This window comes from Anas acuta, chromosome 1 (assembly GCF_963932015.1).
Source record: "Anas acuta chromosome 1, bAnaAcu1.1, whole genome shotgun sequence".
Classification (NCBI taxonomy): Eukaryota; Metazoa; Chordata; class Aves; order Anseriformes; family Anatidae; genus Anas; species Anas acuta.
The window spans coordinates 145,092,258-145,117,959 of NC_088979.1; the positions used below are offsets into that span (position 1 = coordinate 145,092,258).

Below are 25,702 nucleotides of genomic sequence, written 5' to 3' on the forward strand. Positions count from 1 at the left end.
TGCTCTCTATAAGAGTACAGAGAGAGGAACGGGTGTGGGATGTTAGGGAAGGGCTGAGGGAACAGCCGCTGCTCCCCCCCGGAGTGCGCAGTTGGTTCAGCCCGAGGTGCCCGGTCGCGTAGCAACGGTGCGCGCTGAGGCGCTGAGGGGCGCTGAGGGGAGCCGGGGGGCGCTGAGGGGAACCGGGGCCGGGGCCGGGGGAGCTCCGGGACCGTGGGCGCCCACGAACGGCGGGCAGAGAGCCCCGAGGAGGAGCCCAGATAAGGCGGGGGGGTCCCCGCAGGGCTCAGGCTGCCCCCGGGTGCTGCTGAGGGGCGCAGCCTGGCAGGGAGCGGCGCTCGGTGCCGGCTGAGCCCAGCCCTGCCCGGCTCCTGCGCCCGTCGCTCAGCGCCCAGCTGGCGCTTGCTGGAGAATCACGCTGGGAAGTGAGCTTCTAGTGCAAAAATACCGCTCCTCTTCAGGGATCCGAGTGTTCAGGAGCCCTGCTCATATTCTTCTTCCGTCTCCTTCCCCCTCCAGACAGGCTCCATGCCCATCCCACACGCGCGGTGCTGGCACTCGGCTAATAAAGAGCATTTTGGCTCTGTGCTGCCAGGATGGCCCCTGAGACAGTAAGTTCAAGAGCTGTAGGTGGGTCACTGGTAATGCAGGGAACTAAAAAAGCTTGGAAACAAAGACAGGTGTGCAGGGCAGGGGAGGGCTGGCGGGATCCCGCGTGGGTTTAGTTTGTTTCCATCGCAGCAAGCTGCAGAAGTTCCACCACCACAGTCTTTAACTGGATTTGTTTCCTACAGCTTTCCTGTTTGTGCCTGGAACACAGATTCCCTTTGCATGTCCTCAGTAAAAAGGAATTGCATTCATCCATCCTCAGAGGCTTCCAGTTTCCTGAGGGGGGCTCGTGTGCTGGCAAGGAGAGAGGCTGATGGCTACTATTACCTGGGCCACGTTGCACAAGAGGTGAAGGTAGCTATTGGCTGGGAACCGTGCCTGTAAAGCGCTCTGCCTGGGCTCCGTGCGGCTTTTCTCCTGTCCTTCCCGTGCCTCACCATGGCTCTGCTGTGGGGCGGCTCTCCTGTGAGCCTGCACACTTTGTGACCACAGTTCTCTCCGCATGCCCTACCTTCATCTTCTCTTGGTGATCATGACTGGCTGCTTACCATGAAGAGTCCTGCATACATAAACAGCCTGGAAATCAATCAGTTTCAGGGTTATGAGACAAACTAAGCAGGTCCTTCATATCCCTCTTATCTGCTTTCACTGCACAGCCTAGCTTTCTATAAAAATCCATTCCATTTTCCAGCTCAGGGGCTAGTTAAATAAATGGTGATGCCAGTATGGCTGTGTGGGGTGGAACAGGTGTTGGCTAACAGCATTATTTGTGTAAGGCCTCTCACAGACCTACAGAGAAGGCTGAGATTTTCACAGTAGAATCTGCCCCACACCCGTTGCTGGAGGCTTAAATTAAAGTACTCAAATTTGTGGCAGCTATGGCTGAATTCTACTGAATTTTTACTGGTTTCCTGTCATTTTGATTACGACGTAACTAGCTGCATCACATGCAGCAGGTTCTTTTGGCTACTTGAATGGATGGTTTTCCTGGCAAGGCTCTTTCTTAGGATGCTGACTGTGCTCATCTGAGCCAGGTAAGCCTACTAAATTCCAAGTCCAAAAGGAAAGGAAGAGAGTGGCTGTCAAGCCCCTTCAGCCCCAGCTTTTTAATTACTTTAAAGTCCAACATGGACATGGTACAGTGAAAAACCTGGTGGAGGAGGACAACAGCCTTCACAGATCACGTTCTGCTTCCTGGGATTTCTGCCATTTCCCTCTCAGCACTTGTGTTTGGCTGTTAATTGGCCCCAGATGTCTGTCTTGCAAACTGCATGCTTTACTCCTGTAGGGCTCAAGGGAACGCTTTGTGATCGAGTTTGACAGAAGTTGTGCTCTGAAAGGCAAGGTGGAGCTTCGCCTGCAGGAAACGCCTCTCTACGACATCCTCCACTACGAGGATGCCAGGCGACAGCCACTTGCTCCAGGAGACAGGGTCCTGGCACCATGGGAGGCTAAAGCTGAGCGGTTTGGCCCAGGCACTGTGCTAAAGGTTATGGAGAACAAGGAGGCACACTCAGGTACGAGGTATTGGCTTCCCAATCAGTGCTAAACTCGCCACAGCTGCTGGGCATGATACAGAGAGGAGAGAACAGCCTCAGCCATGGAGAATTCACCACCTGCTGCTTGGTTTCTCTTCTTTGTATTGTTGTTGGCCCAGGCATCCTGTTCCTTTTCAGTGCTAGAATTAACACCGCCCCAGAATTAGCTTTTGTTTTGTTCTGTAAGTGGGAATGTCCTAAAAAAAAAACAAGGTGGGCTTGTTGGGAGGGGTGGGGTCATCTCATCAACACAGAGAAAAATGCTCCTGGCCCTCATGAGTTTCACCTGATAATCTCTTAGTCTAGTGTCCAGCTTTGGCAGGATGAAATCCTGGCTCGCTCTGGTTAGCAAGAGCTTTGTCATCTTTTGCCTCTTCAGAGGAAACTCAAAAGGACAAATTCTAAACCTTTACAGAAAAAGTCACGTAAGGTGCTACAAAATTGTAACTGGTGCTGCTCCTTTATTTGCTGGTTTCTAAGAGATGCATCACACGGGTTGCCATGTTTCTAATGCTTTTTCCCTTTTTTCTAACATGCTCAGCACAAAATCGGCAGGGAGTGCTTGTCAGTTTCTGGAACGGGCAGACCAAAGAGGTGCCTCCTGACCGAGCCCTGCGCATCCCCCTGCCCCTCAGCGAGCGCATCATCCTGGAACTGCAGATGCCTCTGGCGGCCAGGCAGATGGTGGTGGAGTCCAGCTGGGATTACCCCTACGTCGTGACGCCGGGTTACAGACCTTCAGGGTGTCGCAGACAGGGTCACTCAGCTCTGGAGTGCTGGCCGAGGGGCCCGTGTTCAGCTCAGCCCTGTGCTACGTGCAGCTGTAGGTGCACCTCGCTTCCCCGCTGCTGCCTGGCAGCCTGCGAACGCCCTCAGACCCCAGAGCACAAAGTGCAGCGAGAAGGTGGCTTCGTGCCAGAAGCAAGCTTTGCTAAAGAAGAGCTCAGCAAGAAAATAGAAGAGCAGCTGTCCGAAGTGAGGATTTCCTCTTCGGAAAGTGTTTCCAGAGAGGAAGAGAAAAAGGAAGAGAAGAGATTGAAGGCAGAAAATGCTCCAAAAGATGCTGTGTCTTGTTTGGAAGAGGACAAGGAGGTTTTAGATCCTAAGAAGGTAAAAAGTACTTCATGCTGTCTCTTAACATGCAGTTTGCTATTGTATAATTTCTAGTTTGTTACCTTACCTTTTCTGCTCTTGGTACCAAAAAATTACAATAGGTTTTGGGTGTGACCCTTGTGTATGCCTGCCAAAGAATGTAGACTCTGACTTTACTCCCCCTTGTCCTCGTAATCCTTTGATCTGGGGAAGAGCTAGAAGCTGTCATTCTTCAGTGGCTGGAGCAGACTCCTAAAACCTCTTCCACAGATGCAGGATCTGAGGAGTGTTGCGTAGCCCAGCTCCTCTCCATAAAAGCAGGAAAAAGTGTCAGACAAAAAAATTCACACTGAATAAGGATTCCAGTAAGGATTCCTCAACACCAGGGCAGTCCCTGGCATAATTCTGTTACAATATTTCTCAACCATGGCAGAGGCATCACCCCTGTGAATCAAAGGCCTTTTGTGATCCTTCGTAGTTGTTGTGGTGCGTGTGAGCAGGGTGCTGGGCGAGGGTCAGCAAGGAGGAGGTTTGTGTGCACCAACTACTGCCAAGCTTTTTTCCACTGCTCTGCAAGGATTACAATGTGGATTTTTGGCATGTGCCTGGAAAGCTGTCTTCCTGCCAGAGCTCCTCTGGCCTGATCTCTCTGTGCCACTTTAGACCCTCCAAGGCAGTAGTACTGTCATTTTTTAGGTCATTTTAAGACGTGGAGAAAAACAAAAAGTTATCAGAAACTACTTAAGAGTTTTTTATTTCTTCAGTAAAGAACTCCCATATGCTTTTTTTTCTCTCAAACTTGAGTTGCAGCATAACATCTCACACTGCAAGTTCACGAAACCAACTTTTCCTTATCAGGCCTGGATTACGATTGCATTTCTCCTTGTTTCTAGAGTCCCCAGAGGGAGCCGGCTCACGTTACTATGGTTGATGCTGCTGTCAGCACGGACAGCTGGCTATTGGAGGCAGTCCGCAAGGAAGAAGCAGGCAGCAGACAGCAGGATGCTGAAACTGACACTCATTTTAAACACAAACACGGTACTGAAATTGTAGCTGTTTTATCCAAACATAAAAATGGCTAAAAAAAAAAATCATTGCAGTGGGCCAGCATGTTCTATGGCCATAGTTCTTGATGCATCAAAAGAGAATGCCATAATGCCGTGCTGCGTACAGCCAGCATAATGCGGTACGTAGCTGGTAGTGGCAGCTTGGGTTGAGACGCTGTTCATTTTTCTCTCAAGGTGGAAGTCTTACATATTTTTATGAATACCTTACTTTAAAAATTCATCTGTAATGTTAGCTATGACTATAGATAACAAAATGATTTCACCAGGACTGTTCAGCAGGAAACACTCCTCCTCTTATTAAATGATTACTTTATAATGTCATTGATTAAACTTCTGTTCCCCTGTCACTCCAAAGGGTTTGGATCGTGTTTTTAATCAAGCTGGTGCTGTTCTCATTTAAGCTTTATGACAAATGTAAGCATTTCAGTAAGGATTCTGGAAGCCCAAAGCTTTCTCCAAGTATTACAGGTTCTGTAGTGCTCTGTGACAGTGCTGTTAGAGGGAGTGAGTCACAGAAAGGCATGTTTCCTCCCAGGGGGCGTTCCACCATCATTCCATGCAGTAAGTGCTGCTCAAGTCCATGCTGTCCTTAGCAGGAAGGTGCAAGCAAACTCTGCTCATGTTCTCAGTCACCCAAAATCTAGGTAACTGTGTTAGCACAATTTTGTACCCGAGCTATTTTCTCCTGTCTCTCAGCAGGATTTAGAGCTTAGGCTTTGCAGTGTAAAGAAACATATCAGTGTTGGTTGTCTCAGAGCACTGGCAGAAGATGCTCGTGTCTGTTTGCAAAACGCCACATAAACAAACCTTAAACTGAGTAGCTGTAAGTGTACTCAATGGTCTTGTGTTAAAGTGATCTTTTAAAAAAAAAATCTTGGTTGATGGCAAAGGTAAGCTTGTTTTTTGAACACTGGGACCTGATCTGGGGAGACTAAGAAATGTCTCACTCCATCAGAGGAAAATGTTGATACTTAGTTATAAAAGTCTTGCTTGAACGTATTTTATGTGAAAAGACTTTTTTTTTCTCTTTTATCTGCTTTCTTTTTATAAGTTACCTATAAGTTCATATGCCCCTGCTCTAATTTATCTAACAGGCCTTTTTGAGCCCAGAGAGGCAGAAGCTCTAATCCAGCCTTCCCAAAGGAGCCATTCCCTGGGAAGCAGTGCTTTGGGTCCTTTCAGGCGACAGAGCTTCTTTGACCGAGTGAATCAATCACTGGAGAGAGACAGGCTGGCCATTGAGTCAGCTCTGCGTGTACAGAGGCCACACAGCACCTCCAGTGCGCGGGCTAGGAGATCCACAAACCTCCTGCATCTTCTAAAAGACAAAAGCATTACAGTAAGTACTTGTCCAAACCAGTTTTTGGCTATTAGGATTGGGTGATTTGTTTATGTCAAGTGAGAGTATACTCTCATTTGATCTTTCTCAAAGGTTTTGACTGAAAAAAAATATATATATATATATATATGCACATGTAAAATAATGGCTATAATGCCTAAATAGAAATATAAAGTTTCCACTTGGGAGTCAATGATGGACAGGAACAGGGCACTTCTGGTATTTGTGCTCTGCACTTCTGATAGTTTTTTATTGTTATTATTTTATTTTAGATGTAATCTTTCCTAAATTAACTTTCCAACCAACTCTACCGGATAGGAAATAATTCTTAATCTCTTACAGATCCTGAGAGGAAAAAAGAGAAAGTCTAGCTAACCAGTTGAATTTCGTGTCAGGGAATGCACGTCAGGGCTGAGGTGGAACCTCAAGTCTCCTGATCCTTAGGCTAGTCCTTACCTGTAGATAACACTATTTGTTCATCTCCCACCTATGAAACACCTTGGATTTTTTTTTTTCAATCTTTCCCTCCTCAAGCCATTGATCACAAACCACTCACAGGGTGCAATTTTGCAAAGAACAGTAACACGCTGAAGAACAAAGGTTCTTCTTACACCTAGGAAGTCGCTGATTTCTCTTAACAAGCTGATCTTTGTCAAAATGCTATGCGAGTCTGCCAGGAACAGTGATAATAAGGAGGCAGTGGACATTGTTTGAAGGTCCTGTAGGGTTTCCCAGCTCATGATATTGGAGATGGCCTCCAGAAAGACCTGGAAGGAGACGTTATGTTTTCAGAAGAGTGGCTAATGGCAAGAGCGTGCTAATTTTTGCTGGGAGTAGAAGGGAGAATGCATGTGAGAGAGCAAAATACTGTGTGGAAGCTCTGTTTTAGCTCTAAACGTCTCTAGCAACATAACTAGAATGCATGTCTAAGTACTGGTGATGTTTCCTGCTCCTTCCCTTATGTAGAGGGAGGCAGATATTTCTTTCTCTAATAAGGTCTGATAGGGAATCTGTAGTATCTACAGGGTTATTTTTTTTTTCTTAGAAATCAGTCCTTAACCGGGCATCTCAGGAGAGATGGAAAGAGATGGACCTCAACAGAGCCAAGATTGAGCACAAAAGGGGGCAACAGGAAGAAAGGCAGCAGAAGAGGCAACAGCAGCAAGAGGAAGAAGCTCTCCGACGCCAGCTACGCCGGAACAACCAGAGGTAATACCTAGGAGCTGTTTTATTTTGTTTGCTTTTGCCAACCATCTGACATGTATTAGTGATCTCCACTCCTTGGTGCTCTCATTCAGTCTCTGAACATCACACATTGGCACGTTATGCTAGAGCCTGCAGAGTGGTCATGATGGTTTGCTAATGGGAATAAAATTAATGCTCTACACATGAGTGACGAGGTACCAGTGGACCCATAGCCTTCAGCATTAGCTCGAGGGCAAATTCCCTTCAATCTCATCCTCAGAGCCAGAGACCTTTTGCCTCCCCCACCCCTGCCTCTGGCCCCACAGTCCACTTGCTCTTAGCAGGTCCTTGCCCCCATGACTCTTCCTCTTTCCATCTCTTCTCTTGCCCCTGTGGCACCACCACCAGTACACAGAGCCACCCAGTTGCCTGGATGTGTCCTACAGCCTTTTGTCCTGCAATCCATTTCTTTGGCTCCTGGTGTTCAGGCCCAATAACGCAGAACCACACCAGGTTACGTAGTCAAGTGAGCACATGGCTGTAGTTAGCTCACATCAGGCACCAGCCCATTTTGGGGTTTTGCCACTTCTGTTTAGGATACAGTCTTAATCTTCATAATGTAACAGAGTCCTGTAATATTAACTGAGCACAGATTGCCAGAATATCTGCTTTTCATTTTACGCACTTTGTTTTTTTGATTGCTTTTATTTTCTGAGAAATTTGAGAAAATTTGTTTTGGAAACAGGCAGCGATTGCATCAGAGAATGTTGCAAGGGTTGGAGAAACAGCTGGAGCACGAAGAAAGACATTTGCAGCGCACCGCGTTGCTTCAAGCAGCGTGGTCAGAGAGGAGCAGGAAGGAATCCTTCTTGTCAGAGGAGGAGAACAGAAAGGCAAGTGAGAGGCTGCAGTCCTTACAGACACGGCGATTGCAGAGAGAGAAATTGCTTGCAGAACGCAATGAGAGGAGCTTTGAACAGGAGAAAGAAAGGCTGGTAAGGGCAATTTCAGCAAAGTTTTACCTGTACTACTACCATGTTTCCAACTGTGGCGCCATCTGGAGTATTTGTCATTTTGTATCCAATACAATTACATCACCTGGAGATACATCAATGGAACTTTTGAATGTTAACTTTTTCTTTAACATGCATACAGATCAAAGATGGGAATTGAACGTTTCTATATCTGTCATAGAAGTAGTCCTTCTGCATGCAAGGAATGCATTTTCACAGGTTATTATATAGAGTCATAAAATGGTTTGGGTTGGAAGGGATCTTAAAGATTATCTAGATCAAATCCCCTGCAGAGGAGAGGTGCTCCAGCCCTCTGATCAGCGCTGTGCTCCTCCTCTGGGCTCACTCTGACAGCTTCATGTCCTCCTTCTGCTGGGGCCCCAGAGCTGAGTGCAGGGCTCCGGGAGGGGTCCAGGGTAGCGGCGGCGCAGAGGGGCAGAATCCCCTCCCTCACCCTGCTGGCCTCACTGACTTTGGTGCAGCCCAGGGTACAGTTAGTCTTCTGGGTTGCAAGTGCACATTGGTGGATGAAAAATTGGATGTGAACAGGCAATGTCAACAGGTCCTTCTCTGCAGAGCTGCTCTCAATCTGTTTAGCCCCCAGTCCGTGCTGATGTTTGGGACAGCACCTGGGCCTTGCTGAACTGCAGGAGTTTCATGTAGGCCCATTTCTCCAGCCTGTCCAGGTCCCTCTTTTCTGAGCTATGCCAGTGATAACTGTAGATGATATTCTGACTAAAAGCTGGCTTTGCAATTGTACGTGTCATTATTTCTACATAGGATTTTCTGAAGAGCAGAATGCAGTCACAGCAGCAAATGCAGAAGCAAGACTCACAGGAGCAAGACAGGCAACAAAAGCAGCACCAGGCTGCCAAAAGGAAAGTGTTCCAGAACAGACACCATTCACAGGAGAAGGCGCAAAAAGAAGACCAAAAGCACTGTGACCTTCAGCAGTACCTCAGGGAACAGAATCTTTTGATGCTCCGGGCATCACTGCTTGCATAAGGAAACAGCAGAGTGGGTAAGCAGGTGCTGATCGGATCACAAACCTGTTCTGCACCTCAGTGTACGGCACTGTGCTGCACTCTGGGTGCCTGAGTGCAGCTGTGACAAATGGAATTAGGACTCATGGAGAAATCTTTTATCTCCCTTTCATTGCAGCCAGCACCCATTTTCAGTGCTCTGTCCCTTACCAATCTTTTTTCCTGGGGTTACTGTTCTGGCCATTGTGTAGACCCCTGCCTCTGTCAAACTCTTCTTTGGATTTAGGCGTATGCAGCAACCCTGCTGAGAGACCCAAATCTGCAACCCAGAGCCACGCTGATACTTAACATGAAGGTAGCATGGCCATCAGCACAGATTATGTCCCACTGTACAATCTGGCAGGGGAATTAAATACAGGCCTGAAAAAACTTCCCCTGCTGAATTCCAGGGGCTTTCTGCCCTGCTGTTTCTTCCAGAACAGGGCCAGAAGAGCACATTTCTTAAAGGTCAAGGACAACACAAAATAGAAAGTAAAGCTATGTGATGCTGGCGTATGACTTACCTTGCTATGTTAACATCACGTGAAATATGGGGAAGGAGAGCTGGCTGGAGACCAGCTGGATGAAAAAACAATATACGTCACAACAGAGATATCAACTGACTCTTGCAAGTGTCCCATCGCACGTGAGTTGCAGAGATCCATGGAAAGAAGTCAAGTTGTGCTACTCCTGCCAGAAGTGCTGTGGGTCCAGAGCTGCTGCAGGTGGCAGGGCAGGAACCCGGTAAGAGGCGAGGTCCTTCAGAAAAGCTGGTAGGACAGCTTGGAACCATCACGCTTGGGCTGCAGGTGAGTGTAGATCCCTCCACTGTCAGTATTCTTCAAAATATGCAGGCCATTTCCCTAGAGGAAGAATCACTTATGGAAAACCAAAAGGCATAAAGGAAACTTTTTTTTTTTTTTTTTTGGGAGAGGGGAAACTAGGTGAAAACCTAGTTACCAACAGAGTTGAGGATGCAACTGGCTCCTCACTCCCTTGTTTGATGTGCATGACTCCCTTTCCTTAGTGAAGCGTGGCGTTAGCCGCTCCCAGGGACGTGCTGCCACCTTTTCCCCTCCACAGGAAAGAAACATTAAGACGCACCAAGAGATGCTTTTACACAACAGGAAAGGGGAGAAGAGATGTGTTTCTAATACATTGTATGCTGATTAGCGGCAGTGCCTTTGTTCGCAAAGGGGAGGAGGAGGTTATTGTCACATCCTTAAATGCTTTCCTTCTTCCTCATATCATCATAGATGCAAAATACAGCAGCATTGTCACGGAGAATGTTTTTATCAACTTTGGGTAGCAAACAATGTAATTCACACGGGTATTTAGGAAATGAGAATGGACATAGCACAATTTGCTGAAGCACTCAAAGCTGTATTGAAGGGAGTTTTTATTTTTTAAGGAAGTGTGCTAAGATATAAAATAATATAAATTTGAAGTAATACCCAGAACCAGACTGGATATGAAAATTAAGTGCTGTTGCCTGACATTCTGTGTACATACAGAAATATGTAAAATATCCTCTGGACTATCAGTCAGCAAAGAGTGCAGGTATTATTGCAAAAGGGAGGTCTTTTGAAATTCTGTTTCATCTTTGGAACAGCCAGCAGTTTCTTAGCACTGAATCTCAGACTGTGTTCCTCCAGCAATAACTGAGAGGTTATGCCTTCAGATTTCCCCCCAAAGTTAAGGTTTAGACTAGATCTCTCATCCCAAAGTTTACTGACTATTCTAAGGTCTTTATGGCTAAAAGGAGTATCTTTAAATTTAGGATCCATAATACACATGAAGCATTCTGAGGTTTTCATTTAAAAAAAAAAAAAAAGGGAAAAGAAAGAGGAACGCAAGTATAAAGTAAAGGTCTTGAGGATTGTTTCTTTTGTGTTTTTTTGTTTTTTTTCACTGAGGTCTGAAAAAATTGCATCTTGCTGTGTATTTGCAAATGCCATGTGAGGCAGAGCTCTGCCTCTTAGACACTGAAGCCTACCATTTGGTTAAGCTCTGTTTAGCCTCTGGATGAAGTTGGATGAAATGTGCCGTTGGGGAACATGGTGATGGCTGTGCCTAAGACCTGCATAACCGCTGAGAACACAGCACTGCAGGGCGCTGTGCCCAGCCCTTGTGCCAGCTGGGGGGATGCACACTGCTGGGTGAGAGGGGGTCCTGGCCGCACATGGAGCTTGTCTTTAATGTAAACTATAGGGGTACTTTGACTCTTTTTTTTAATGAAGACAGTTGTCCTACTCAAAATCACATACTGGTTAGGACAATAATGTACCCAGCTATGAGTTTAAGTCTGCCTAGAGTTACAAAAACATGCCTAAATCTTAAACGTTACTATTAAACTCTGCTGCTGGTTTTTATCCTCAATCATGTGGAAATGAAGCATTTAGTAATTAAAGTAAATGAAATACACTGAACAGAATGATAAACTTATTTTTCAGATATCAATTATAAATCATTATTTCATAATCACCATTAAACAGCTAATCATCCGCATATGTATTTTCTCTTCTTTGCTTAACCCTCTGAAAACAGACTACTGCAGCTAACCTGCGTGGCCGCAATTACTTAGTATTATGCTATTTCCAATCATTCATAGACTGTTTCTTACCATAAAAATAAGGCCATAAAATAATTTTAAGAGTACTATTAAAATAATTGACTTGAAAAGCCGTGTATGACTTAACTCATTTGATGATGACTTTAATTATCCAATTTAAACATTCAGAATGTTTTTGATCCATTAGGAAAATCCTTGGACTCCTTGTTTTGCAAACTACCTGAGGGGGAAGAAAACAAGTACTTGGATATTAGTTCAGGTTTTGAGTTGACTGTGGTGAAAGTTGGGGGGGGGAGAGGACGGTGTCAGGGGTAGGGAAGGGACAGCAGCAGAGGGAGAGGACAGACTTTTTTTTAAACTTTAACAAAAACCAAGACCAGTACAAATATTCAAAAAAAATATTTTTATTATGGAATTAGTTTTTCTATTAAAGTCAAATATTTTCTTTTACTGTCCATAATCCAAACTCCTGCAATATAGTGCTAGGGTATGGGAGTTTGAAAAAACTAATCGGCTGGTCTGTTTTTATCATCCAAAATGACCAAGACCAGACCACTCCATGCAGGATCTCGGGACACTTCTACAATAAAAGTAGAAGTTGAAGTACAAAATACAAAGAGACTTACTGGCTTTTTTCACCCTGAATTGCTTGCTTAGGTGTCAGAACATCATTGCTCATACTGTAGTGACAGATGAGTAAATTAACTTAAAATATTTTACCTGATTTATTTCAAAACAAGCCAGCTTGATCACTGAACATCTTTTTAAAGACTTTTAGACCAGTAAAACTGCTTTCCTCGTCAGGCTGCAGTGGTCTTGTACGCCTGGACTACATGATATGTCAGTTAAAAACTAGCAGAGCATACTAGCTCGTAGAACCAGGTAATCGTAAGAGTCAGAACTCTCCATCTGTGAGAAATCTTCCTGGAAGATGAAGGCCTTACAACCATCCCTTGACTGGTGCTTGGAGGCAACATTAATGGAGAGTAATCACCACATGGCATTTCCCCAAGACGTGTGAGTGTCCTCACCTTCAGCTTCTTTCTGTCAGCTCGCAGGCACCACCAGTAACCCTGCACAGCGAGGGGGCAGCAGCTGCTGGAGTCTATTTGAGGACAGAAGCTGCATTTTTGATGAGCAGTGGTTTAGCTGCCTCTAGGATGTCCAGTTCAGGGTCCAGTGAACGACCAAGACCTTCCAGAACCATAATGGCAAAGATGATGGAAGCAAAATTGCTCTCGAGCTTCACCTAGAACCACAAGAGACTGAATGAACTCAGTGGACCTTTCTTCTGAGCCCATTTCACAGAGGTACCAGCTCTGGCTATGCAGAGAGGGAAGGAGAGAAACAGGAGAGAGCTTGTAAGTACATCTGAAACCATGCTGCAACTTCATCATTTGGAGTTTCAGAACACTCTGAAATCCAGCAGCAGCTCCAAAAAGTAACAGTTTCAGGGGAAGTGCCCTAAGGGAACCCAAGGGTTTACTTCTCAGTTCCAAGTAGGGTGATTGTTTTATTTTTTTTCCCCCACACTGGAGTAGCAGAAGTTTAGGATTCCTCACCACCGCTAACATGGTTATAAACTGCAGTAGGATCCAACCTACCTGAACACATATGGTTGTGTAAGGGGCAGCTCACCTCCTGAAGGGCCACAGAAGAGCTCCCCTTATCATGGACAAAAAAAGCCCCCTGCTCTACATGGAAACAAACTAGCCCCCAGTTCCCAGTACTATGATTGTTTTAAGGAATACCAGGGCACCAAGAAGTCATGGAGATGTGAGCAAGAATTGCTTTGTAAGGGCCTCAACTACGTTTCATGCTACTGGAGAACAGCTTAATGAGTCTTAATGACTAAGAGCTCTAACTGAGGAATGTTTACAGGGACCCTTTGCAGGCTGGGTATGCCTATGGCTGACAAACAACCTTCTCTCCAGTTCAGGTCACCATGGCTTTGTTGATTTCCAAGGCTGTTTCCAGCCATAGGAGCTTGTTCCCAGAAAGTCAGAAGAAAGAATCTCCTTTCTGGGAGCAAATCCTCATTTTACTGGTAAGTTAGAGCCCTCAAAGTGGCCTAGTGCTGCTACATAAAGATACATGGAGAAAAGTTCAGGGAAGAAAGTATGCAGTGATATATAAATGGAACCTACATTAGATTTCCTTTTCTACTTCTAAGAGGATTTTAAAAAGATAAAAAATACATCTTATAGCAACACTTTACTAAACATTTCCCTAGTATGTAATATAAAATTCCTTTTAGCTAATAATATCAACCATTAAACGTAGCATTAAGACAAAATCCAACAAAATAAAAGGTGGTCTTTGTAGGATATATATCAGGACTCGAGAAATTGCATGCCTAAAACTCTTCCATGCCTTCTGTCAGCCCCCCTCGACATTCACTTCAGAAGTCACAGTCCCCCAGTTCGACAGCCCTTCATGATCCCAGTACTTCTACCTCCCCAAATAACTCCCAGCTGCTGAAGGCAGACAGCGAGAGGACCTCACCTTATGGGTCATCAATAATTTAAAGACATTCGAGAGGAGATTTGCCACTTGAAGCTGGAATAGAAAAGGAGAAGTTAGCAGCTGATCAAAAAAAACTGTGGTCAAGACAGTCAGATGCATGACAGGCAGGATTCTAAATGTTTGTTAGCATTTAGTGACAACAGCCAACATCAAAGTATGATCCTCTCCACCCTGCCCAAGATGAAGAGTTCAGCTGTGACCCATGGTTCTTGTTAGAAATTTAAGAAAAAAACTAAACACTTTATTGTTGTTGTTAGAAGGAAGTAAGAAAGGATTTTAGGGATTTTTGCTCCATGTGAGGGACTAAAAGGTCCAAGTAGTGGTTGGTGGTGCTGAGGGGATCACAGCTGGCCTTTCCACCCAGCCCATTCTGAAAGCAAAGTTGTGCTGAACTACAGGTACGTGAGGGTGGGAAGCTGTACATGGACTTGCCTTTCCCAGGGCGATGGTGTTCCCCCGGACTTTGGTCACTAGTTCTGCCATTTCGGATTTGAATCGCTCGATATCCTGGCACTGGTTAGCGCGGGCATGATGAAGGATCAGTTCTGCCACTCTCTCCCCCTGTGAAACAAGGGAAAAAGAAAAATCAGCAAAACTGCAGCACTGGTCCCAAGCCTGCGGGGAGCTGCACGCAGTTAACCTCTGCTGCGGATTCCTGCAGGAGGAATACTGCAGGGAGAGCTCCCAGGGCCACGCTTCCCATTTCTAGCAACAGGGTCACAAACAATAGAAGCGGGTGCAGGAAATGTGGAAGTGGTCTAAAACTCTTAGCTGGTATCTGCCAAAGGCCTGCTCTGTCGTTCTTGCAGATCTTGTAAGGGGGACATAACAAAGATGGTCTCAGATAAAAGTTTTGGGGCAAGGGGGAATAAAGCCACAGGATTAACATTTTCTTCTCAACAGAGGAGGAGGCGGCGGTGCGAAGAAGGGCATCTATTAACCCTTCCCTACAGGCTAAGTCCAACCTTCCGTTTGCAAACCCTGGAGGGAAGAGCGAGATGATTCTGTACCAGGACATTTGGCAAGAAAAGGACAAGGCAGGAGGGGAAGAACCATCTCCAAGCTACACTTGTGAGTGGCACTGCAGCTCCTCTTGGATGATGTGGCCCAGGTATGGCAAGGAGATTTGGTGTAAAGTTTTTCACCTGTAGATCACGAATTACCCCAACCTCAGCCATGAAGGCCTTGCAAGAAAACTTTCAGAGTTTTTGCTTATCGGCTTAGAAGTCTGGCAGTACAGAATGGCCCTGAACACGTAGATCTTAGCACTGACTTCTGGGTGTGCTTCAGCAGATTGGACCAAGGTAAAATGTGTCCCTCTGATATGCTGAGGGGCCATCCAACCCACAGCTGAGGAACAGCAACACGCCAGTATGAGTACAGATGCTTTTTCTCAAAATGAACAGGACACATCGGCACTGGATTCTCTAGCCCATCTGAGAACATATTTTGAAGTGTGAAGGAGGAGAAAGAGGAGTCTGGCTTCAGCTGAGCATCTCATCCCTGTGCCTGGCATAGCTTCCCAGCTGGCAAGCCTCCTCTCCCTTCCTGAGGAGAACTGTAAGGGGAAACCAAGAGCACTGTGCTTTACCCACCAGGCTCCGTGGCTCTCTCCCTTCCCCAGCCTCACCTGGCCCTGGACCACAGCGGTGAAAACGGCGCGGAAGTTCTGCATGTCGGCACTCTGCAGCTCCGCCACGATCCCCGCGTCCAGCAGCACGAGGCAGAGCCGCCGCAGGGGCGGCTGCACCTCCACCACCAGCGTGTCGCACAGGTCCACCACAGCCGTCTGCTCCCTGCCACCAGGGCTGGCCTGAGCCGTGCCTTGCACCAGGATGTTGCCGGGGTGCAGGTCGGCGTGCACAAAGTTGTCGACGAAGATCTGGAAGACAGGCAGGTCTCACAGCAGCTGAGCCAACCAAGCCTGCCCACACCAAACCCCGGGCTAACAGCGTGGGTTTGTTCCCGGCCCTTATTGACACATATCACCTCAGGCAGCAGCACAGTCAGTGTCCTCTGCTGCGGATCAACCCTGCTCAAATGGGGCAGGTACTACTCACTCCCCGTGAGTCAGCAGAGCTGGGTGAGGCAACCCTGCACAGCTGCTAGAGGCCAGGTAGAACAGCAACAAGTCCCAGCAGGGAACTCCAGTTCTCTCTGACTATTAACCCCGTGCCCAACGCAGCCTGGTGGGCCTTGCCAAAGAGGACCAGCAAGAACAAACCGTTTGCCACTCACTGGTACGGGGTTTAGTGTGTGGCTAAGTTTGTCCAGTCCAGCACATCAACCCACCCTACAGCTGGATTGAAAAGTAACGGAAAGAAGTTAGAAGAGGAAACAAATGCATGTAGTACTTCTCCATCTCTGCTAGCAGTTAGCAGCAGAAAGGGCTAACAAGAGGGCAAGCACAAGGTAATGCTTCTCCACCAACATTCTTGGCAACCCGAGGCTGCAGGACTTCCTGCCCACAGGAGGTTCTCTCTGTATCTGATGGATTTCTCCCCCTGTGAATTTGTCTAGTTGTCATGTAAATAATTATGGCAATGTGAAAATAGCAGGGGTTTTGGGGCACTGCCTGAAAAAGTGACCTCTGTTAATTTTTATGTCCTTATTGTTCTAAGAAACCATAAGCAATAGATCCGTATTTATTCTCTAACACCCATGACTCTATATGTCTGCATTATAAGCTACTCCAATTTCTCTGCTTTTCAGAGTTGAGAGTCCCAGTTATCTCATCATTCCTGCACAGAAGCCATTCCACACTGGTAATTCTCCTGGCTGCCTTCCCCTGCACCTTTCTTAGTTCCATTACAGCCCTTGAAATGGAAGATCATGGACAGTGAGGGACTAGAACTGCAGAATATTCTAGACAGGTACTTGTTTTACATACAGCCTTAATGTTTCTTTTCTACTCTTTAATTCTTTTCTACTCCTAAAATCTGGATAGTTTTGCTGTGCTCCTAAGCATTAAATCTAACATCAGCACAAACCTATCTATTGTAGCTCTATCATTGCTCTTCCTAGTGGTAAAAGCCACTCCAGGGTCTGCCATAGCATATGAAGCTGTAGCTGCAGCCTCCCCGCTGCCTTAGCACAGGGTTGCAGTTATCACTGAATCCCACCTGACCCTCGCTGCCCGCTTGCCCAGCACTGTGAGTTTCTTTTGCAGCTCTTCCCTGCTAGTTCTCATGGCTTCTCGAAGCCGATTGTGTCACCTTTCAGCGCTCCTTTCCAAATCACTTTTGATTATTTGGCAATGCAAGAACTAGACAGCCAGAAGTTAAGTTGTAAGCTAAACCTGGCTGGGTTTTTCTTTGCTCCATATTTAGTTCTGCCTTACAGAAGGTAGTTTTGGAGGAGTGGGCGATAAATAAATAATAGCTAGCTGTTTTCCCAGGGAGTCACATCCATAGTATCTGTGCAGAGCATGATATTTGCTAACTACATTGCACTTTGCAGCACTTAGGCAGTACACGAATATTCATTAAATGGATCAGTGGGGTTTGTAAGCTATGCCCTGATCAAATTGCACAGCAGGACCCTGCCTTGTGCAAGCAGCTAAAGAAGCTCTGCATCAAAACCTACAGTGGTGATGTGTCTAGTCCAGGCTTGACTCAGCCCTTGTTACACCACACATGAGGTAGGCGTTCCCTCTGTCATTTGAGGAGCTGCAGTGCCCCAGCAGCCCACATCCTGGGTTACCGCAATACCTGGCGTCCACGGGCTGGCTCCAAAAGGCACAGCTGTGTCTTTGAGTCCATGGGGAGAAGGGCAGAAGGCGTGGGAAGCAAATAGTTTCTGTTCTCTCTTTAGCCATAGTGCCTTATTACCCCAACTGAATAGCTTCTGCGGCAAAACCACCTTCACTTCCAGCCTCAGCCAAGTGCGTACCATCTTTAGCAGCATGTCCATGCCCATCTTTGCAAGGCTCTGCCTCAGTTCTGTGGCAACCTCTGCATGCAGGTAGCGCGAAATGGGCTCGCTCTCCTGAAATAAAGATAGGGCTGGAGTCAAACACACCCCGCGTCCCGCTTTCACCCGTACCTTCACGTAGGTGAAGAGTTGAGGAAATGCAGTAAGAATGTCTTCTGGGACACACTGTTTACAAACAAAGAGTGGAAGAGACCCTGAAGGAAGGACACCGATCTCTTCAAGCAAGTAAGAAAAAGCATCCTTCTGCCTGTGAGTGCTTGTTCTCAAAAGACACCTCTTTAGAGTGCTCTCCTAAGGGCCTTCTCGCTGCTATCACTGTTCTCAGGATGTGCAATTCTTACCTCAAACGTTTCCACTAGAACTTCGCTCGTTACCAAAGGGCGAACGGGAGTTGGAAACTTCACAAAATCAACATCTAGGAAATTTTGCCGGAAGCGCTCCAGATTTCTGGCTTCGTAGCGTAAGTCGATCTCAAGGGAAAAAAGAAAAAGCAGGTTGGGAAAGAGGTGCAATTAGATTCTCGGGATCCTCAGTGAGGGTGTTGCTGTGCGGTGCAATGCACAGTACCAGCAAACCTGTTCAGAAAGCCAGAATCAGAACAGAACAAAGAGTGGCGCTTCTTACATGCTTATACCTTTCCTGATGGAAGAGCAGAGCAAGGCTCAGTAATGAACGACCCAGGACCCAGCACCTCAGAAATAGAAGCTACTCTTACTATATAGGCAGGGTGTCCCAAAAAAGACCAGGACTGCATTATTTTCCAGGTTGAGATGGATCCTGAACCAAAGCTTACTGTCCAAATAGCAAGGCAGGCAGGCAAGGTGGGAGAACTGCAGCCCTAGCCTCACTTTACAGACAGACACGCAAACATAGCACTAAGAAATTTATTGTAAGACATACAAAATAATCCGCTATGGGAAGCCATAGCCACAGCTTCTCAGTGATCCAGTGCCTTGACACAAGGCCACCTCTCCCTCCAACAACATTCTTGTACCTTCTGCAGTCCACTGCTGCTGCACGAGGACATGGGAGGGAAGATAACCCTGCCTCACCTCAATGGGAAATATCGTAGCAATGCAATGGGAAATATCATAGGAATATTTCTTGTTCTTTCAAAAAGAATTAAAAATGACAACAGGCCTGAGATGCTCTCCTGGGCACCTCCTAATCTGAGTCTTCAGAGCATCCAGGAAAAGCTCTGTACCACTTGACTGGTCCCAATGACCCTGAGTCACATCTGAATACACTGAAAAGCTTACCGCATGGGTTTGCTTGAGTATATGTCTTGCAATAGAAAAAAAGAGTTAAGGTTTTCAGAAGTTTAAAAGAAACTTCAGACTCCGCAATCTAGACACAAAAATGAAATTAGCAGATAATGTTTCATTTTAATAGAAATATAACAGTTATGAACTCTGTAGGGAAATCTTTGTAAATTTGGTACTAAGGATTTTTCAGTACTGTGTCTTTGTAAGACATTAGTGAATCAGGACACGTTTTCAGAGCTCCTTGTAAAGTTTAACTTTACCAGCACTATGAGTCTGATGATGATACAATATAGACTGTTAACTCATTTAAAACTGTGTTAATTATACTAATATGTACATACCTCTAGGCTAAGAAACACAACCAGTGAGTACAGATTGTAAACATGTACATAGGACTAAAGAGAAGAAAAAAAAGTCTGAGCACTTGTTCAGAGAGATCCTTTTCCTACAGAGAGGCCTTTCACCACTGTTCACTTGTCCTTCATCGTCTTGCAAAAAGGACTTCAGCAACGTTCATCAGCTGTTCAGGTTTCTTTCTAGAAAACATACTCAGTCTGGAAACAGATTTTTAAATCTAATAAAGACTGTTAAACTTATCTGTTGCTTTGCTTCTTTCATATTGTGAGCATGTCAGGTTTCCTACAGCAACTTTATGTGAGTGATTAATTAAAAAATAAGCAAACTTCACCTAACCATTTAAAAAGGAGCTGTACAGATGGAGTTAGAGCCAGTCAGAAGCAAGGAAAAGGTTGTGTTTACTTCATTACGCAAAGACCGTGGCACTGTACATACCTGCTGAAGCATAAGCTTCTCAAATTCCTCCACAATCTCTGTCAAACTGAGCCACTTGAATCCAGGGAGAAGTCCAAGGATGTGGCTACCCATCTTCATGAGAAATAGATCCATCTGGACTTGGTGGACTAGCCCAGGATGCAGGACCTGCACAAGAAAAAATGGTGGCTAGATCAAAACACTAAAAATGTTAGTCTATTTCGATCAACTAAAATGATATATTCCAAAAAGACAGAAGCCGGTCTTTAAAACTAGGTGCTAACAAGGCTTCACCAGCTAGTCCTCAGGGGAATTCTTACTTTGCCATGGCTTAAGTCATAAAGAAACACTTTATGATTTTTCAGATGGAATATTTCTCAGCTGAAGCCCACGGTTTCACCCCATACCATTTTCCATCGTTTCATTCTCCTGCCCTCTCCTTCCATGTACTACATGTATTGTTACATCTATTAACATGTAACATTACAGCACCACGTATTACAGACTAGCATTTGGAACAGCTCAAATGTAAAATTTCTTCAGACAAATGTTGCTGGAAAGAACTGAGCTGTTCCAGATCTCTTCATGTAAAAAGACTAATTTTCTGAAAGGTGACACCAAGATTAATACTCATTCTTTTTATGTGAATTGGGCCTTTGCAGGCATTTCTGGTGCCCAGGTGCCATGCCAAATGGTGCCACGGGCAGGATGTGTACTTGGGTTGTCCAGGCTGGCAAGAGTTGGGGCCACTGCTGCCTAGATTACAGCTGGCTGGAACCGGAGCACTGAGAAAAGCCAGGCAGGGAGATGAGCGTCACTTCTGTTGCTCCACCTAGCCCTTGCCAGCCTACTCATCTCCACGGGGGCTAAAGACTTAGCACTGTTCAGTTCACTCCACTTTGAGATGTCTGCTATGATGTGTGCTACCAGTCCGATGCACGACTTACTTTAATGGCTACAGGCGTGAGATGTCTGGCTGGTGAAGGGTTTGCGTTCGGGGGTGGTTTGTCCAACTGCTCCACACACCGTGCTCCGCTCAGGGGGCTCTCAGGGGAGCAGCCCACGGGGCCCAGCTCCTCCTTGCCCCTCTCTTCCCACCTCCCCTCGCTCTTCCTCTTCCTCAGCCACCTGAGGAGGCCCCTGAACCCCGACGCCTCCCATGCTTCTGAAGCAGACCTCAACTTGGAGCGCCACGCCGGCTCCTGGGCCTGTGCTCCGGCAACAGCCGCCAGGTCAGCGTAGGCTTTGTACACCTGCGCCACGCAGCCCGAGCCCACCGGCTCCTGGCTGTGGAAGTGGAGGACTCGCCTCCACTCCTCGCCGAACGCCTTCCTCAGCAGCTCGGCGGTGTGGCCCCAGGGGTGCGGGCTGACCTGGACGTGCAGCCTGGCGAACTCCTCGCAGAAAGCCTGCGAGAAGAGGTCCCTGCGGGTGCTGGCCCACTGGCCCAGCTTGACACACGCCGGCCCCGCCGCCTCGGCCGCCCTGCGCAGCAGCCGCAGCCACAGCGCGCCCAGCGCGGGCCGCAGGCGGCTCAGCGGGTAGAGCAGCAGCAGCGGCCCGAAGCGCAGCAGCAGCCCGCAGCCCCGCAGCCACAGCCGCAGCCACAGCCGCAGCCGCGCCGACAGCCCCCACGCCGCCCGCTCCCGCTCCCCTGCCCACAGCGGCGGCCGCCGCCCGCCCGCGGGCACCGGCACCGACACCGGCACCGGCACCGCCAAGGCCACGGCTGCCCAGCGGCCGCCCCGCAGCCCGCCGCGCCCCGCCGCCGCCGCCGCCGCCGCCCCCCAGCCGGGCAGCGCCCCCCGCGCCCCCGCGGCGCGGCCCAGGCGGGGCAGCGGCAGCAGCCGCGCGGCGCCGCCCGCCACCATCGCCCCCCTCCCGCCGCCACCGGGCCCCGCGCAGGGCGGCGGGGATGGAGGCGGCGCCGCCCCGCCCGTTAAAGGCGCACGGCGGGGCCCCGGGGCTGCGGCTCCGCGCCCGGCCGCCAGGCGGCGCCGCCACACATGGCCGTGCCCACACCCCCAAAATGGCGGCGCCCCCAAATGGCGGCGTTACCCCCCCACAAGTAGCACAAGCATGGCGTGCCCGCTCTGTGGGGTGGTTTGAATCTGCCTCAGGGTGCTTGGATGTGGGGTTTGGCCACCAAAACGCTTCATGCGACCTCCGCTTCACCGTGGGGTGAAGCTGCCTCCTTCGCCATACTCATGAGGTGTTGGGTTGTTGTATCCATACAGACCAATAGGATTTTTGTCGTGCCGCTAGTTTCTGAGGTGTATTTTTAAAATATCAGCTAATGGGAAGTGGGAGCATGCAAAGGAGCCGTGGCCTGGCTAAAGCAACAAAGCCACGCTCTTGCTGTGTGCAATGGGATGGGGAAGGCAGCTGGTCATCCCGCTGCTGCCATCCCCGCTGAACGCGGTCTGAGGAGGACTGACAGAAAGCAGGACGGCTGCTCGTGGCTCAGGGATGAAAGCCGAGCCACAGAAGCTTAAAAACTGTCCCAAATTTATTCTAGTAGCATCTTAAGTAGAAATAAGCCCTGGGCCTTGGTTGGGCACAGACCTTCTTCCTCACACATTCCCTGCTAGTCTGGCCGTGCTGGAAACCCTGGTGGTCCCTGGATGCTGCAGTGTCCTTGTGTCACGGGGTCGGTGCGTGTTGGATCTGGGGTGCCAACAGGGGTGAGCTGAGCTCCCCACGGTCTGCTTGGGGGGCTCAAGTGCCCGCAGGCAGGCAATGCGCAGCCCGGGTAGGCTTCCACTGACGGGGTTTTGATGGTCAGGAGATGAAAATCTTTCACCCAAGGCAAAAGCAGCCTTCGGACTGGCATGTTGCTGTGGGTGCCCGAGTCTCGGGCAGCTGTGGATCAGGCGGTGGGTGATGGGTTGCATTACACGGCTCAGACACGCAGGGGTGCTTCAGCCGCTGCAAATGGTACCTGGCGTGTCTGGAGCAAGGGGCACGTGCGTGGGGCTAAGTCTGTGCTGGCATGCACCGAGTACCTGGGTACAGTTCAAGTCTTTCACGTGATTTCATATATAGCTTTATGAAGTATCTTATAAACTATTTGTCCCGTCATTCTTTTCCCCTTTTCAACATTTCCACCTTCACATATGGAAAAAAAATTGAGCTTGATTTTAAAAACCTTGAGATTTTACGTTAAAGTAACCAGAGATTTTAAAATGCTAATAATGGTTGGGCTGCTTTTATTGCCTTCTGCATAAGGACATTTTAAAGCTTTTTTTTTTTTCAGGGCGAGTAACACTGGGAATGCCCTTTTTTATTTTGAACTCAAAGCTGAGAGTTTCTAATCACTGAAACGGGTTGCGCAGGGAGGTGGTGGCGGTGTTTAGGAGCAGGTTGGATGTGGTACTTTGGGACACGGTGATGATGGGGGGGGGGGGGGGGATGGCTGGCCCAGATGACCTGGGAGGTCTTTTCCAGCCTTCACCATTCTGTGATCCGATGACTCTAATGACAGCCTGACGCACCTAGCTGCAGCGTTAGCGAGTCCCTTAATGAGATATTAACGAAATATATCTCATTAACAGGGCGGCGGGGCGGGCCGGGGGCGGGCTGGGGCGGCGCTGCCGGCGGAGGGCGGGCGGCCGCGGGGCCGGGACCGGGGCCGGGGCCGGGGCTGGGGCTGGGGCCGGGGCCGTGGGGGGGCAGCGGCAGCGGCTGTCGCTGCATGGCGGGGAGCCCCCAGCCCCTCCGCAGGCCGCCAGCAGGGCGCTGGGCGCCGCCGCCATGCCGGGGCGCGGCCCCCCGCCGCCAACGAGGAAGGTGAGGGGCCGGGGGCGGCCGGGCTGCGGGGGGCTGAAGGGGAGCATGGGGGGGGGGAGCGAGGGCTGAGCGCCCCGTAACTTGGCAAAGTCCCCGTCCCCTGCATCCTCTGGGTGCTGTGCGTGTGAACTGGGGGCTGAGCCGTGCGGAGGGGGTTGGGGATGCTTTCAGGGGGCTCAGCGGGCTGGGGGAGCCCGGCGCTTGGTGCTGGAGAAGCAGGGAGCGAGGCCTCGGGGCTCCGCAGCAGCAGGGCACTGCCAGTGCTGAATCCTGTGCTGGTGGTTTAGTGGAGTATGGTTTGTTTCCCGCATGGGACAGCAAGTTGTGTGGTCAGGGAGAAGTGCCGCTTGTTGGGAGCTCAGCTGGGGTGGTGGAGGGGAGCAGGGGGATCGCCTCGCAGCTTTAGCTAGGGCTGTGCAGATGTTGCTGCGAGATGAGCTGCTGGTGGATTAAAAAGATTAAAAAGCTGCTTTCTGCGCTGGCTGCTAATTATTGAAGGGTTACTTCTTGCTGTGTGGTAGTGAGGTCCTATAAGGCGTGCTGGCCCCGTTTCTGAACCCCCAGAAAGGGAGTCATTACGCGTCCTGCCAGAGAGGAGCAACGCGCTCCCGCGCCCTCACGCCGTGTCCTGGCTTCTTGTCATCGCGGTGGTGTTTGCGGATCGGGGTTGTTGTTGTTGTTTGTAAGTCATCCAAACAGTGCTTCAGCCTGTGGGACCGGATATTTACCACCTTGGGATAGACTTGGACAGAGCTGAAGGCGGTACGGATGGAAATGAGAGGAAAGCCACAAGATTTCCCAGGATAATACAGTGCCTCGTTGAGGAACTGAAGAGAATGCACTGAAAACAAAGGGTGAAAACATTCGGGATGTGAAAAGCAGGCTAAAGATTTATAGCTCAGCTGGGACTGCTCCTTGCCTCTGGGTTAGAAGGTTGTGTGCTGGAGCTTGGGTAGCCCTTTGGCATGTCCCCTGTGCACGGTCCCCCTTGTAGACGAGTGCAAGTTGCGTGTCCCAGAGTGCTGCTTTCGGTGGTGTCTCTAGCTCGCTGCCTTGGGAAATCTTTTAGGACATTTTGTCTATAGAGGGAACCACGTGATGCTTGCTGTCCTCCAAAAACAGGAAGGGCATTTAGATCCTTTGTCAAGTGCTTCTGGTGTGGTTGTCTTTCTCCCATGTCTGGCATATTGACGTGTTAGAAGTTCTCATTTTGGCAAGGAGGCGATAAAGAAGACCATGTCAACTGCAAGACTGGTTTTTAGAGGTGCTCTAAATTCAGTAGAAGCTTTATCACTGAATTTCAGCGATAATAACCAATTTATACAGGCTGCAATTAAACATCAGTTGTGCTGGGTGCTCTGGGAACACAGAGGCAAATGCGATCCACACCCCAAGTTCAACAAATCAGATTTTCACACAACAGAGCCGGGCTATTCAACAGGGGTTGATGCTGGGCATTTCAGAAGTGCCAGGTGAGGGTCGTGTTCTTCTGGACTGCTGTGAATGCATCGTCCAACGCAGTTCATGCTCTCTTCCCTTTGTAGCACCTGACGTTATTTCCTGCCCCTTTCTAAGCAGGGGCCAGACCAAGGGGAGCGAAGGCCCTTTAGTGCACTTAAGGCTGTGAGAACAGAGAAGAGCTGCTCTTAAGCTCTTGTTGGAGCTGTTTGGTTTGATGCTTGGCCCTCTTAGGCGTCCAGAGCTGGGGTATAAGCTCTTCAGGGAAGCATTTTTTAGCGGAAGGATTTAAGTACTAGTGGCTGATAGGTCTGTTGGCAGGGTCCCAAGAGCTGGCTGGAAGAGGCCTCTACTGTGAAGGAAATGCTGAAATAAGACTTTTAATTAACTTGCATAGCAGCTCCTTAAGGGCTGAGAAGACTCCACAGGGAAGAAGGGAGTGGGATGTAGCTAGGAGGAAATTCCTTGTTGCACTTGAGCTCTAAAAGTAGATGAGTGAGTCTGGTCTTGTATCTTGATATGG

At 48.5% G+C, this 25,702-nt stretch overlaps 3 protein-coding genes across 7 annotated transcripts in view; 2 read left to right on the top strand and 1 right to left on the bottom strand.

Moving 5' to 3' along the window:
- Positions 1 to 50: 50 nt before the first annotated feature.
- Positions 51 to 13,055, top strand: LOC137845653 (trichohyalin-like). 5 transcript variants are annotated; one of them, XR_011090253.1, is made up of 10 exons: positions 51 to 611; positions 795 to 963; positions 1,898 to 2,126; positions 2,689 to 3,257; positions 4,133 to 4,277; positions 5,401 to 5,645; positions 6,691 to 6,854; positions 7,576 to 7,825; positions 8,624 to 9,674; positions 10,782 to 13,055. XR_011090253.1 is itself a non-coding variant. In XM_068663079.1 (9 exons), the coding sequence occupies exons 1-9, from the start codon at positions 529 to 531 to the stop codon at positions 8,846 to 8,848; spliced, it is 2,079 nt and encodes a 692-aa protein (XP_068519180.1). In that variant the 5' UTR covers positions 51 to 528; the 3' UTR covers positions 8,849 to 10,514. The 5 variants fall into 5 exon arrangements, 4 of the variants coding, with proteins under 4 accessions (XP_068519180.1, XP_068519191.1, XP_068519169.1 ...); XM_068663079.1 differs by lacking the exon at positions 10,782 to 13,055 and having other exon boundaries at positions 8,624 to 10,514; XM_068663090.1 differs by lacking the exon at positions 10,782 to 13,055 and having other exon boundaries at positions 7,576 to 7,723; positions 8,624 to 10,514.
- On the bottom strand, positions 11,826 to 21,821 carry ADCK2 (aarF domain containing kinase 2). Its single transcript, XM_068663100.1, has 8 exons — positions 20,880 to 21,821; positions 19,954 to 20,100; positions 18,238 to 18,366; positions 17,855 to 17,950; positions 15,594 to 15,845; positions 14,396 to 14,524; positions 13,943 to 13,996; positions 11,826 to 12,686 (listed from the first exon to the last, which is right to left on the bottom strand). Exons 1-8 carry the CDS (start codon positions 21,801 to 21,803, stop codon positions 12,543 to 12,545), a joined length of 1,875 nt encoding a protein of 624 aa, XP_068519201.1. The 5' UTR covers positions 21,804 to 21,821; the 3' UTR covers positions 11,826 to 12,542.
- A 1,741-nt stretch (positions 21,822 to 23,562) lies between these two features.
- DENND2A (DENN domain containing 2A) overlaps positions 23,563 to 25,702 on the top strand; it is a 51,828-nt gene continuing 49,688 nt past the window's right edge. The window contains exon 1 of the mRNA XM_068663130.1: positions 23,563 to 23,721. The gene's annotated coding sequence lies outside the window, so the exon portion shown is untranslated. The remainder of the gene's footprint in view (positions 23,722 to 25,702) is intronic.